We start from the raw sequence: 12,335 nt of genomic DNA, 5'->3' as shown, positions 1-12,335 counted from the left end.
CATTCTCCTAAAATAACCCCAAAATAATCTCCCTGCTTCACACATACCTTCCCACTCCCTACCCTCCCTTCCCCCAAAAAACCCACAGAACAGTCTCAAGACTGCTCTGGGAAGATCCTTGAGAGCCTACCCTATCATTCCCAAGCTGCATGATTCTTTACACAATTTTCCTTAACTTGTAAAAGCCTTCCCCATACACAGGCTCTACAGCTTCTTCCACCAAGCCTGCACCAGCATTTCGTGGTGCTGTCCAATCCCTCTGGGAATCAGATACACAGTATGACTTACACTAATAACAAGCTTTGTTCATGGGCTGAGATAGTGGTTAAAAGTTTGGATAAAATTTCCTGACTGAAATGTTGATATTGAGAGGATGTTATCAGCTAAAATCTGCTCCTTGAGACATCATTAGGCCAGCATGATTTTGGGTTCAGATACTGGGTTTCAGCCAAATGCTTATTTTTTCTTAAAAGCTGTTAAGTTTCTCAGGAGGCTCCTGGCTCCAGCCTGTATCTCAAGTATTTATGACATTATTTGCTGTCCTACTTTATATATTTCCTGCTTCAGGGAAACTGTGCCACAAATTTACATCTTCCCACTATTTTTACTCTTCAAAGCAGTGCAGATGTGAGGGCTGCAGAGCCAGCTCAGGAAGACCTGTCCTCACTGGAGACACGGCCAGGATCAGCAGACACCTTACCTCAGTGTGAGGAGGTAGCTGACAATGTGCTTGGGTTGCAGATCCTGAGAAGATCTGTACAGGACCTCGTCATACCTGTGAAGGAAGGAAAGGATTGTTTGCTGCTGAAGGGTACAAGGTGTACTCAGATAGAAGGCTCATCAGACTTGTTTAAGTTAGAACAAGCACACAACCACAGCTGTAGAATTAGCAAAACCAATTTTCTGAAGCAGACCTAAGCAGACATTAGCACACAACTGATTATTCCTTCCTTGTTTGTTGGTTCACTTATTATTGAAGGAGATTGCTTCTGCTCCTCATCATGCAAACAGCTCTGAGAGGCAGGCTATAGCAAAGAGAACACAAGAGCTATATTTGTTCCTGGAACATTGTGTCTGGTTTTACATCTCAACACTAATTGTACGTTTCTAGGAGCAAAAAAATGTGTTAAATAACCAAGAAAGTCAGAATAGTCCCTTAGAGGACACTGCCTTTAGTAAATGCAGCTTAGAATTTTAAGTAGATAAAAGGAATCTTGCAACATTAGAAAAAGAAATCCTGGAATACAGCATCACACAGAATGGTTCAAGTTGGAAGAGACCACAGAGGGTGATCTGGTCCAACCTTCCTGCTCAAGCAGGGTCATCCTACATGACTTACACAATACACTTGACTTTGTTAGACAGTATTAAACAGGGCAGTACAGGAGTCATGACAGCTATGTTTTTTCTTCATGTGTTTTGCTGTCCTTTTTCACAGCCTTATAGAAGGCACCAACACCTCCAGGGCTGAAGAGATTTCAAATTCAAAGTGGGGACTGGACTTGCTGATCTCTGCTCAGCTCCCAGGCCCATCCCTGCCAGCATGTCCAAGCTGAACTGCCATGGAATCTTCCACTCTAAGACATGCTGCAGAACTGGGGAGCACACCATGACAACGACAGCTCAGCAGTCATGTAAGAGTATAACAAAGTCCCAAGGAACAGCTCACATGTTTTCTGTGAAATACAATGGCACTGCATAAATAAGACACTAGTGGTCCTGCTGAGAGCTGGCTGCTCCTGCTGCTGCTCAAGAGAGTGTGCAGCAAACCATGGACTGCAGGCAGGCCTCTGGAGGCTGCTCCACTTAATGCTAGGGCTCTGCAGCCCACATGTGCAGCTCAAAGGAGCCACCTGGGGCACTGGCATGACTTTTGGAAGTCCTAATTTTAGACAGATGGCCTCAGGAAGGTCTTAGTATGGTCAAAAAAGTTCTTGCTGACACTGCACAGTGTGCAATGCAATATATAGGAATTCTCAGTAGGAATTCTGAAAGCTTTGGTAGTTTCTGACTCCATCACAGGCTGTGCAACATTGACAACTCCCTTGTCTCCACGGTTTAAATACACATCTATGAACTAATGAAACAGGAACTGCTCAGCTGAAAGACTGAATTAATGAAGAACACCACTGTTATTAACAGGTACCAGTTGTGCATGTTCAGTAGCTCTGAAGGATGCTGAGCCCCAAATGTGCATGCACATACTCCAGGTTCCTCACCAACTCTCTCTTTCCTCACATTACAAAAACAGAACATGAGGGACCAAGCAAATCTGCAGCTAATACTTATACAGAGCTGAGCACACTTTTGTGAAGACAAGAAATAATTAGGAGGCTCATGTACACAGACTATGTTCCAAATACTGCTTTTCCATCATATGGCTTCTAAAGCCACAGCCATTTCAAATGTTGCAATCCATGTGGCACAAAAGACAAGTCATTGCCTCAAACAAGCCATTTTTTCTTACAGTCATGCAGTCTGTGCCCTCTCAATAGGTCAGTGGCATATCCAGGAATTTATTTTAAGGGAAATGGTATTTGAAAACTAGACAAACCTGAGAAGATGCTGAAGAACAGAGATGGCATCTGGCTCTTGCAAGCATGCCACATTCACATCAGCTAGCTCTGCATTCCCATGCATCTGTTCTAAACTAAAACATAAGAATGGGAAACAAATATTGGATGAAAACCGTCTCTTAGCAATGCTGAATGAAAAAAACACAGTAATCTGTGTTTTTAAGAAAACAGGGTAGGCTCTGCTCAAGCTGAATGGAACACAAACAGACTAGCTAACTTCAAGCTAAGATTTAAAAAAAATTAAAATGTGTGCTGGCCATTCAGTTATCAAGAGGATTAGAGATGTGCATGGACAACAGCTCCAGAAGCTAAAAGGACTAGGGAGGTAGTCAATCCCCCACTAAGGGCACCCTGGAACCACCAATGCCTACATGACAAGGGAGCACAAGAAGAACAGACCAGAGAATGTGCAAGCCTGATCCAAGGGAGCACAAGAAGAACAGACCAGAGAAAGGGATCAGGATCATTCTCCCTGCACACCATGTCCTGCTACCATTGCCTCACAACATCAATCTGCTTCACACCTTTGGCCTCACCCAGGAAGGAATCTTACATGAAAACACATATTGAGGTCTGCTCTGGCAATTCAGTGTAATTGATACAACTGTTCAACCTGGACTCTTCTGAAACTCTTTAAAAAAATTAAACATGTCAAGTGTTTGACCTGAGTCAACAGGAAGGGATCTCTTTTTAATCTTGGCTATCAAAAGTGGGAAATAATGTTTAAAATAATCCACTAGTTACTGAGGGTTGCCAAAACATCCAAGTTTGTGATGTGGTGTGTTTTACAAGTATGGGCATTTTGGCTTTCACATCACTTTCCTTAGTTCTAGACAACCATTCCTCATCAGTGACACCAACCACAGAGAAGCTATTCCTAGACTGAGAAACTACATGAACAGTTAGTTCAGTTCCATGGAAATTAGGTATAAAATTAATTTTAATTGGCCTGCTCTTCTGGAAAGTCTCAATGATTTCTATCTTAAACTCACACTTCTGCAGAAGATGTGAACATGTGTCACATTTAAGGAGTTAGCACTACTACTCAGCAAAGCAGTAAGTTAATAAGGTTAAAATTCATGTCAGACTGTGCTGTGCAGAAATGCTCCTCTTACCTGTGGAGTCTGGCATGGGTGTACTGCAAGAACACACCCGTGTCTCCCCGACTCTGGAGAGCTCGATCCCAGCTAAACTGGTAATCAGATGCCAGAAGGCCCCGGAAGTCCTGGAACAACAAATTGATGTCACCCAGACACAGTTCTTCATCTCAATTTGCAACTTCTCACAGACAATGCAGACACCTCGTGAGGCAGCTCAGACTCACCTGAACTATGAGTGCTGCAAGGCCAACCTTCTCTGCTGTCTCCACAGGATCTTGGATCTCTTTGGTTGCTGAAGAGAAACAGAAAAACCTCGTTAAGTCTGCAGTACCATAATGACTCCTGCTCAGACTTGGAGATGCCAATAAAAGAGCAGATCTTCCATAACTGTAAACTAGCAATATGGAAATTGCCAGGATGCATGCAGCAAGGAGTCCAGGATATAAATCTTTATTAAAAGCTGAAAACAGCTGTTTCACTTGGGCTTTTTCCCACTTCCCCTTGTATGTGTAGCACAGATTTTGAGGTGAGAAGGCTCCATTACAACAGACTGTGCAGGCTACACTGAATTCCTTTTCATAATTATGACAGGCAATCTCCAAGATAAGGGAAATGCAGATTTTTTTGAAAAACTAATACAAAGCTCCAAGTGACACAAGATGCATGAACAAAAAAAAGTTGTTCCAATGGCTAATGGACCATCTGGATGTGCATTTAGGGAGTATTCACACCATCCACTGTAAATATCTAAACTGACTATTACTGAGGGAATCTGAACTGGGAGAATCACTGAACAAAAAAAAGTTGTTCCAATGGCTAATGGACCATTTGGATGTGCATTTAGGGAGTATTCACACTATCCATTGTAAATATCTAAACTGACTATACTGAGGGAATCTGAACTGGGAGAATCATGGAATGCTTTGGGTTTGAAGAGACCTTTAAAGATCATCCAGTCCAAACCCCCTGCCACGTGCAGGGACACCACCTCCTTGTCCATTTTACAAGGGAAATCATCTGTTCCAAAAAGCTGAGGAGACAGAGCAAAGAAGATGCATACTACTTAAGCCAGTCCAAACCCCCTGCCACGTGCAGGGACACCACCTCCTTGTCCATTTTACAAGGGCAATCATCTGTTCCAAAAAAGCTGAGGAGACAGAGCAAGGAAGATGCATACTACTTAAACTGATCAGATCGTTGGCTCAATCCAGCACCTAACTCCAGAGAGCACAAGAGGGGGCAGCATTTCACTGGGAACTGCTTGGATCTGTAGTGCATCAGGAGGAAACGATCCTGGAGCCACAGCCCTGTGAGGTGCAGGCAAACCCCCCCTTCAGCACAATCTGGGGCAGGGCAGTGACCTCCTGGCACTCGGGCACGGTGACAAGGCAGCAGAGGCAGGCAAGCAAGAGTTGCTCTTGCCAGAGAAAACTGTCAGAGCTATAAATCCTTTGGATGAAATCTCACTGATCCCTGAACTCCAGCCCCAGATCTACTACTGATTAATTTGTCCCTCCAGAAAAAAAAACAATTGTTGTTCCCAAAGACAGGTACTTCCTTCTCAGTGCACGATAAAATAGTTTCACTGAATGTTAGAATTCACAAATCTGCAATTTAGGGGAGTTCACAGAATTGCAAAGAATTGTAATAGCACTCGGGCACGGTGACAAGGCAGCAGAGGCAGGCAAGCAAGAGTTGCTCTTGCCAGAGAAAACTGTCAGAGCTATAAATCCTTTGGATGAAATCTCACTGATCCCTGAACTCCAGCCCCAGATCTACTACTGATTAATTTGTCCCTCCAGAAAAAAAAACAATTGTTGTTCCCAAAGACAGGTACTTCCTTCTCAGTGCACGATAAAATAGTTTCACTGAATGTTAGAATTCACAAATCTGCAATTTAGGGGAGTTCACAGAATTGCAAAGAATTATTGTAATGTTGTTTATATTATGGTTAGTACAAAAAGAAAGAAAAAGAGCATATTACTGTGATTAATGCAACACAGGGAGAAGTGACGGGCAGAAAAGATGACACAATGTGATCAACACAGAACATCAAAAGAAGCTAATAAGACCTGAAATAGCTAACTTTTTGTGGCAGTCATGTTTTGTAACATCCTTGAGCGAACTTCATTTAAAACATCTTCCAGAAAAATTACTTCTCCTCTCCGAGTCTTCATACCTTGAACTAGACCAAAAGACACATGCTGGCACCTGTGTTGAGAAGCAGCAGGACCAAAATTATATTTCAATCGAGAGAAACGTTTGTAGTGTTTTTTTCAGAGCTGGATTTTCTACCAGGAAACAGCAATAACAGCTGAATAAATAACACTCCAACGTGGGAAGCTCAGTGATATAATCAGTAACTCTCATTTCAGCAACCAAGCCCCATACTTATTATATAATGGGAAAATGATGATCAGAGTTATGATAGCCTGGTCATTTGTGTGCTCTCAGGAATCTCTTGCTACTAGCTTTAGTACAGAGGCCTCAATGCAATAATTTGCAATAAATTGAGGAGAGGCAGGATGTAGACAGATCAAATTACTGTGGCAACAGAGATCTCTTAATATAATTAGAAAAGGAGTCATAATAATTCTATTGTGGCCACATTAGGCTAACAGTATAATTAATCATTGCTAATAATAAAGCATTCACTGTTTCTGCTTGTGATATTCTTGATTCAGAATCTAAGGTAATTTTAGCACAACTTTAAGCACTGTGAAAGGAGGCAGGTTAGTATTCCTGAAGGCTAAAACCCTATATGTAACCATAAAAGACATGCAGTCTGGCAGAGAGGAATATGATTTAGTCTGGAGATCCATTACTGACCTTTGCTCAGATTGCTAACAAGATTGGTAATTACACTGAATAACAGCAGGGATACACTTCCCTGCAATAGATACTTCAAGCCTGAAGCATGATTCAGATTCAGATTCTGATCTCTGCTAAAATAAAATACTTTAAGAGGTAATAATTTAATATGTGACCACACAATATCCCAGAAGCTATGCCACAAAGTCTCTTAAAAATTGCTTCTCTTTTCCACATCAGGCAGTTATGAAAAACCTGTTAAATGAGAGACAGGGCTGTTTTTCACATCCTAAACACACAGCAATGATTCTCATCCACAAATAAATCAGACCAGCAGGAGTGGACACACAGAATGAAAAGGCTGCTGATAAGGACCTGAGGCCCACATTGCACATAATTCTGAGGGTTTGTTTCTCTGCTGGACCAGTACTTTTTGGGTTCCAGAGGCAAAATGTCTGCTTGTACTCTGGACTCCATTACTTGCACACCAGCATCCCAACTTGGAGCTTAGTTTCATCCAAAATGCCTACATGATGTATGCTATAGCATGGTGGTGGATGGGCACCAGCAGGAAAGTCTCCTCAAAAGAACACTCAGCTGAAGTTTCAATGTACATATATAATATGTTCTTGAGGAAAAAGAAATTAACCACCAAAACCAAAATATAATTACAAATTTTAAGTACATACCTTTCTGCCCAGTCATAACCCATGAGCTTCAGTATTTGGAATAAATGTTGAAAGTGATTACTTTGGCTTTTATCTGTCTAAGGAATAGAATTGATGCATATCAGAAAACACTACAAGTCTGATAAGGAGTAGCTTTTAACACACAATACCACAGTGCCAGTAAGTCATTGCAAGCGAAATTAAGACCCATGAAGACAAGCAAGACTTGAAAATTGTGACAGCTGGAATCTAAAGCAATGGGATTTTGAATTATGTTAGAAAAAGAAATCTACCTTTTCAGAAATTATTATTCTCAGGTCATGAAGGCAAAGACATGAAATGAAAGGAAACCTTAATGTTCTTTAGTTTCTCACAATCTGAGAGCTGCCCATCAAACAAAACATCTGTTTTCACTTCAGAACCTTGCTGCTCTTGTTATACCCCTGGGTTATATCACCAAACTCCAAGGGTCCTGTGGCTTAGGAACAGAACTCCTCTTTGGCTGTCTGCCTCCAGAACCCACCAGTTCCTATTGTCTGCAGCATGACTTGTAGTTTTACATCATAAGGCAGGTACGTAATTCAAAAAATGTATAAATGATCACAATTTCATAACAATGTTGCATCTTGTGCTCTCTTCCACTTTCAGTTACACTCTCCTACAAACTGAAGTTATTTCTGATTGCATGTTATGTTTAACAGCCTTCATACGTGTTTCTAGCTACAGCTGCTGCTATGAGGTTCATTTTCCTACCTAGTTGTTTTGACTGCCTCACTCAGACTCCTTTTTGTCCCTCCTTAAAAAACAGTGCAGAGATAACCAAATAATCACTATTTCTCATTTGTTTGCTGTTCTGGGACAAGGAGTGAAATGCTTATCTTGTGTTCCTTCTCAACTACCACTCTATAAGCACCTGCCTCCTCTCTCCTAGTTCCTCATAACCTGCTCTGCTCCTGGGAATCACCTCTCCATGCTGACTCACAAGCAAGGCTGATAAAAGGTCAGCAGTGGCTGGTGCTTCAAACAAGGCTTTCCAAGTCCTTTTCCATGCACCTTAGAGATGAGGTGCATCTCTCCACAAAGCCAGACCTAACTCATTCAGTGGCTGGCTTTAAGGCAGAAGTCTGCAGTCTGCCAGCATGGATTATATCTAATTCTTCATATCTAAAAGCATTTTCATCTCCTTCTTGAGTGCAACATTCAGTGGAATCCTAGTACCTCTTTCATACCATGCCACACGTTTTAAGATGTTTTGAATATTTGGCTCGTACCACTGCCTTTTTATGAAATAAGTAAGATTTTTTTTAAACCTAAACTTGGTGAATGCACAGATTTACAGCATTACAAGTAGTAAACCAATTTAATGTTCTTCTTTAGAAGTTGATCTGATGAAAATAAGATGATCTTGTGAAATAAGACTCCAGAGTCTCTAAATAATTTCTTGTAACAAGATCAGCATTCTGAAATACGTTTGTATTTAATTATTAAAGACTAAAATCATTAGCATTCTCATTTAATCCCATGAAGTCCTCCTGCCTCTGGTAACACTGAGTAAAGTCCTAACTCACTACGAAACAGTGCCACAAATCAGCAGCAAAGCTCAGCAAGGCTGGCAGCTCCCTCACCAGGCTGTCTGTCCCACAAGAGTCTTCTAAGAGTTTGTTTTGCTCTTTTATTTTATGACCCACTTTCTCAGCCCTCAGAAAGTCAGAAATTATAAAAATACTAACCATGTCCTCTGAAACCCATACAACCTGAGCAGGGCTGAGAGGACAGGACAGGCTAACCTGTCATTTCCCACGTGGACAAGACACTGGCTGTGATGGAGACAAGTCACATCACAGTCTGGCTGTGCATCTCTTTGGACTTGAAGGAGACCAGGAAGGCCAGGCAAGGAACTGAACAGTGGCAGGAGTTCAGCTACAGCAGCAGTCTGCTCAAGACTCTTGTGCCTGTGTTTGCTCCTGCCACTAGCTGAAAGTTCAGCTGACATCTCAATTTGTACCAAGTGGACACCCAACTATTTTATTTAAATTGTTCTTTCTCCCTTGGTCCTTGCTACCTCCTGGAACAAACACAAATAATTGCCCACCCACATGAACCAGACAGGAAGCATCCTTAACATCTGAAGCATTGCACTTTCACAGCCACACTGCCCTTTGATGCTGATGAACTCACTGTTCCAGCCAGCAGGGGCAGAAAACCACGCACCAAAACCAAACAACTTCCCCCAGAATAACCAAAAACTCCCTGTTCTGTGACAACATGTAAGAATGGCAAGCTACAGAAAACTTCCTGAAGACTGAAGCTAAAAGGAGGAACGTAGTATAACTAGAAGTTTCACTTTAAACTGTGTATTTAATGTTTGGCTTACTGATCTCTCTCCCTGCATCTTGTTATATGTCACATTATATTGACTGTTGAAAAAGCTGTACAGAGAAGGTACAAGGACATTACCAAATACAGATTTTTTCCACATGTTACTAATTCTGGACTTCATATAAAAGAATATGGCTTTGGTAATGTTTTTTTCTAAATCTGAGAAAAAGAAGATTTAAAAGCATCACATGCTGTTTTCTTGCTAATACAAGTTCAAAAACAGTTTCAGGCAAGTAAGGACATAGTCCAGCTATTCATATCCATTATTGATACTGCTAGAATTGTGACAAAACAAAACAATGAAACCAATAAATACAAAAAGATTCCCTGTCTACAACTGCTTCATTCAGGTTGATTAAGTAGTACTTTATCTGCACTTTCTACATAATGAAACTAAGGCATTGTTCAAAGCCATAAAAATGTACATTTCAGATAAGATATCAGGACTTCAGAGTAGACTTAGATTCATTTTATACCATTAATTTCCAAATTAACATTTTAAAACCCTTTATAATAGTAACAGCTTTTTCTGGTTCGTTTAATTATTAATTACAACATCTATAAGGAAAATAAAATGTCAAATCAAGTAGGAGTTCCTTTCAAACTAATTGCAATGAGTAGACACTAACTCCAGAGCTAATTTTCATAAAATCATAGAAAGGCTTGGGTTGGAAGGCACCTTAGATCACCTTGTTCCAACCCCCCTGCTGTGGGAAAGGGCATCTCCCACAGCTCAGAGCACCATCCAACCTGGCCTTGAACACTTCCAGGGATGAGGCATCCACAGCTTCTCTGGGTAACCTGTTCCTGTGCCTCAGCACCCTCAGAGTGACAAATTTTTCCTAATATCTAAAACTACTCTCCTTCAGTTTAAAGGTATTTTTTAACCATTCTGGGGGTCATGCACTGGAACAGAACCAAGAAACACTGCCACACAGAGGCACAGCTGCTGGGCAGTAAGGGCACCCATTTTACTGCCCAAAATACTGTGTGTCAAAGTCTCTTTGCAAGCCAGAGGCCCCTGGGTTACTGGAGAGAGCCAGCACCAAAGTGTGTGCGGAATCCAGAATTACTTACCACATAAATCATGGTATCCCAGCTGTGCTTATTCATTCTGTCTATAGCAGCTGCAAGATCTCTGAAAGAGATAATGAGAAACTATTTGAACTTTTGCTCAGACATACCTCACTAACTTGCCTCTTAGAAAAATAACCTGCTTTTTATGGAGGGGAGAGGACTTCCTGAAGAGAAGGATCCATGTATGCCTTACACATAAAAAACTACACGTGTACTTTGCTGATGACACATCTGAAATGTTTTTTTAAACCACGACCTAAGAAAGTTACTGAGGAAACTGTTCTTTGATGCAGAGTAAGTCCAGTGTCTGTCTGCCTGCTGGGACCTGAGAGAAACAACCCTTTCCTGGAAAAGTAACCCGAGTTCAGCCTTAATTTAAATGGTACAAAGCTCATCTAAACACACACAAGCACACAGGACTGTCACAGGAGAACCATGACCCTTGCATTCCAACCAGAAAAAAGCATTTGCAATTGCACAAGATTTGTTATGGAATGCTGAGGGGAGGAGCCAAAGATAAGAAAAGAGAAGGAGAAGAGGATAACAGGGATGGGTGGCTTGTAAGTTGATTGCTGGTTATACGTTTGTGTAGTTCTGTCCTGCACCTCATCAGCACAGTCTGTCCTGTCTTCCCATGAAACTCCATTTCAAACTCTCCTGGGGTGAGGGGGCTCTCTCCTCTGTGTGCACATGGATCTGGAGTGTCAGCAGCTGCAGCTGGGGCCTACAGCTCATGCAGGCCATGAATCCGTGGTGTCAGAGACTGAGGGGACTGGGCAGAAGTGAAATGAAATGATAACAGCTGGAGCCTGACCAGGGGTCACAAGGTGTCTCAGCCAACAGCTGGAGTGAGGGCACACACATCCTCCTGTGACTGACAGCAAATGCCAAGCTGAACAGCCAAGCAAGTAGGCAAAATGTCCTGGGAACATGTCCTGTCCTCCAGATGTGCCTGCAGAGATGGGGCACCCAGAGCAGTCTGCACTGTTGGGTCCAGGCCAGCTGCTGGAGAGACCACAGGGACTCCAGCTACTGGAGGGATACACAGTGCACACACAATACACATGTATATTGATTGAATTATTAAATTATACACTTGTTACATACCTAACACAAGCACATCTATCACAATGCATATCACATACACATATGTATCTATACACATACAGCTATATACTCATCCTAATCATCCAGAGGGGAACAAAATGCCAACTGTGCTGAATGGTTTTGGGTCTGTGTGGGCCTGTTGAGATCAGGTACTCATGCTTACTCCTGGCTGACCTGTGGGCATGGAGTGTGGCATCTTTGTCTCTATTTGGCTACAGGATTCAGCAGCTCCCTAATGCACAGGATTGACTGCAGCATCTCTCTAATACCTTTGCCTTGAAAAGCTGTACAGAGTTTACCCTGAGGGCTAGACACTAGATTTATTTACATTCCTGGCACAAAGAAACTGTTAAGGCTTCCATATTAAAACACCCAAGAGGAATTTTAGGATACTGATGAGATGGCTGAAAAGCAGCAATAAAACTGATGTTACAGCTCTGATGGTCCACTGAGTCAATGAAGACAAGGCTGAACAAGCAATTTTTTCCTGTATCACACCATCAATAAACATTTTAAGCAAAGGTCTTTTCAAAACCTTTATTATTTGGCAACTATTTATTAGATCCAGAGATTCCAGCTTTGTTTTCAAAGTTAGTAGCTGGAGAAAGTATTATGAT

The 12,335-nt window shown here is 41.8% G+C and overlaps 1 protein-coding gene across 8 annotated transcripts in view; it reads right to left on the bottom strand.

Moving 5' to 3' along the window:
- The window catches only part of RARS2 (arginyl-tRNA synthetase 2, mitochondrial), a 29,879-nt gene that overhangs the window by 1,732 nt on the left and 15,812 nt on the right, over positions 1–12,335 (bottom strand). For 6 of the 8 annotated variants that reach the window (XM_039725607.1, XM_039725598.1, XM_039725647.1 and 3 more), the window contains 7 exons: positions 10,612–10,672; positions 7,177–7,253; positions 5,763–5,887; positions 3,901–3,968; positions 3,692–3,801; positions 2,555–2,650; positions 701–775 (listed from right to left, as the gene is read on the bottom strand). In XM_039725607.1, coding sequence (XP_039581541.1) covers positions 701–775; positions 2,555–2,650; positions 3,692–3,801; positions 3,901–3,968; positions 5,763–5,887; positions 7,177–7,253; positions 10,612–10,672 — 612 coding nt within the window. The remainder of the gene's footprint in view (positions 1–700; positions 776–2,554; positions 2,651–3,691; positions 3,802–3,900; positions 3,969–5,762; positions 5,888–7,176; positions 7,254–10,611; positions 10,673–12,335) is intronic. The other 2 variants (XM_039725618.1, XM_039725622.1) reach the window with 2 other exon arrangements.

The sequence above is a fragment of the Passer montanus genome, unplaced genomic scaffold, assembly GCF_014805655.1.
Source record: "Passer montanus isolate IOZ18808 unplaced genomic scaffold, ASM1480565v1 scaffold11, whole genome shotgun sequence".
NCBI classification, from domain to species: domain Eukaryota; kingdom Metazoa; phylum Chordata; class Aves; order Passeriformes; family Passeridae; genus Passer; species Passer montanus.
The sequence above is the reverse complement of the archived record's forward strand: the minus strand, read 5'-3'. Positions and strand labels throughout refer to the sequence as shown.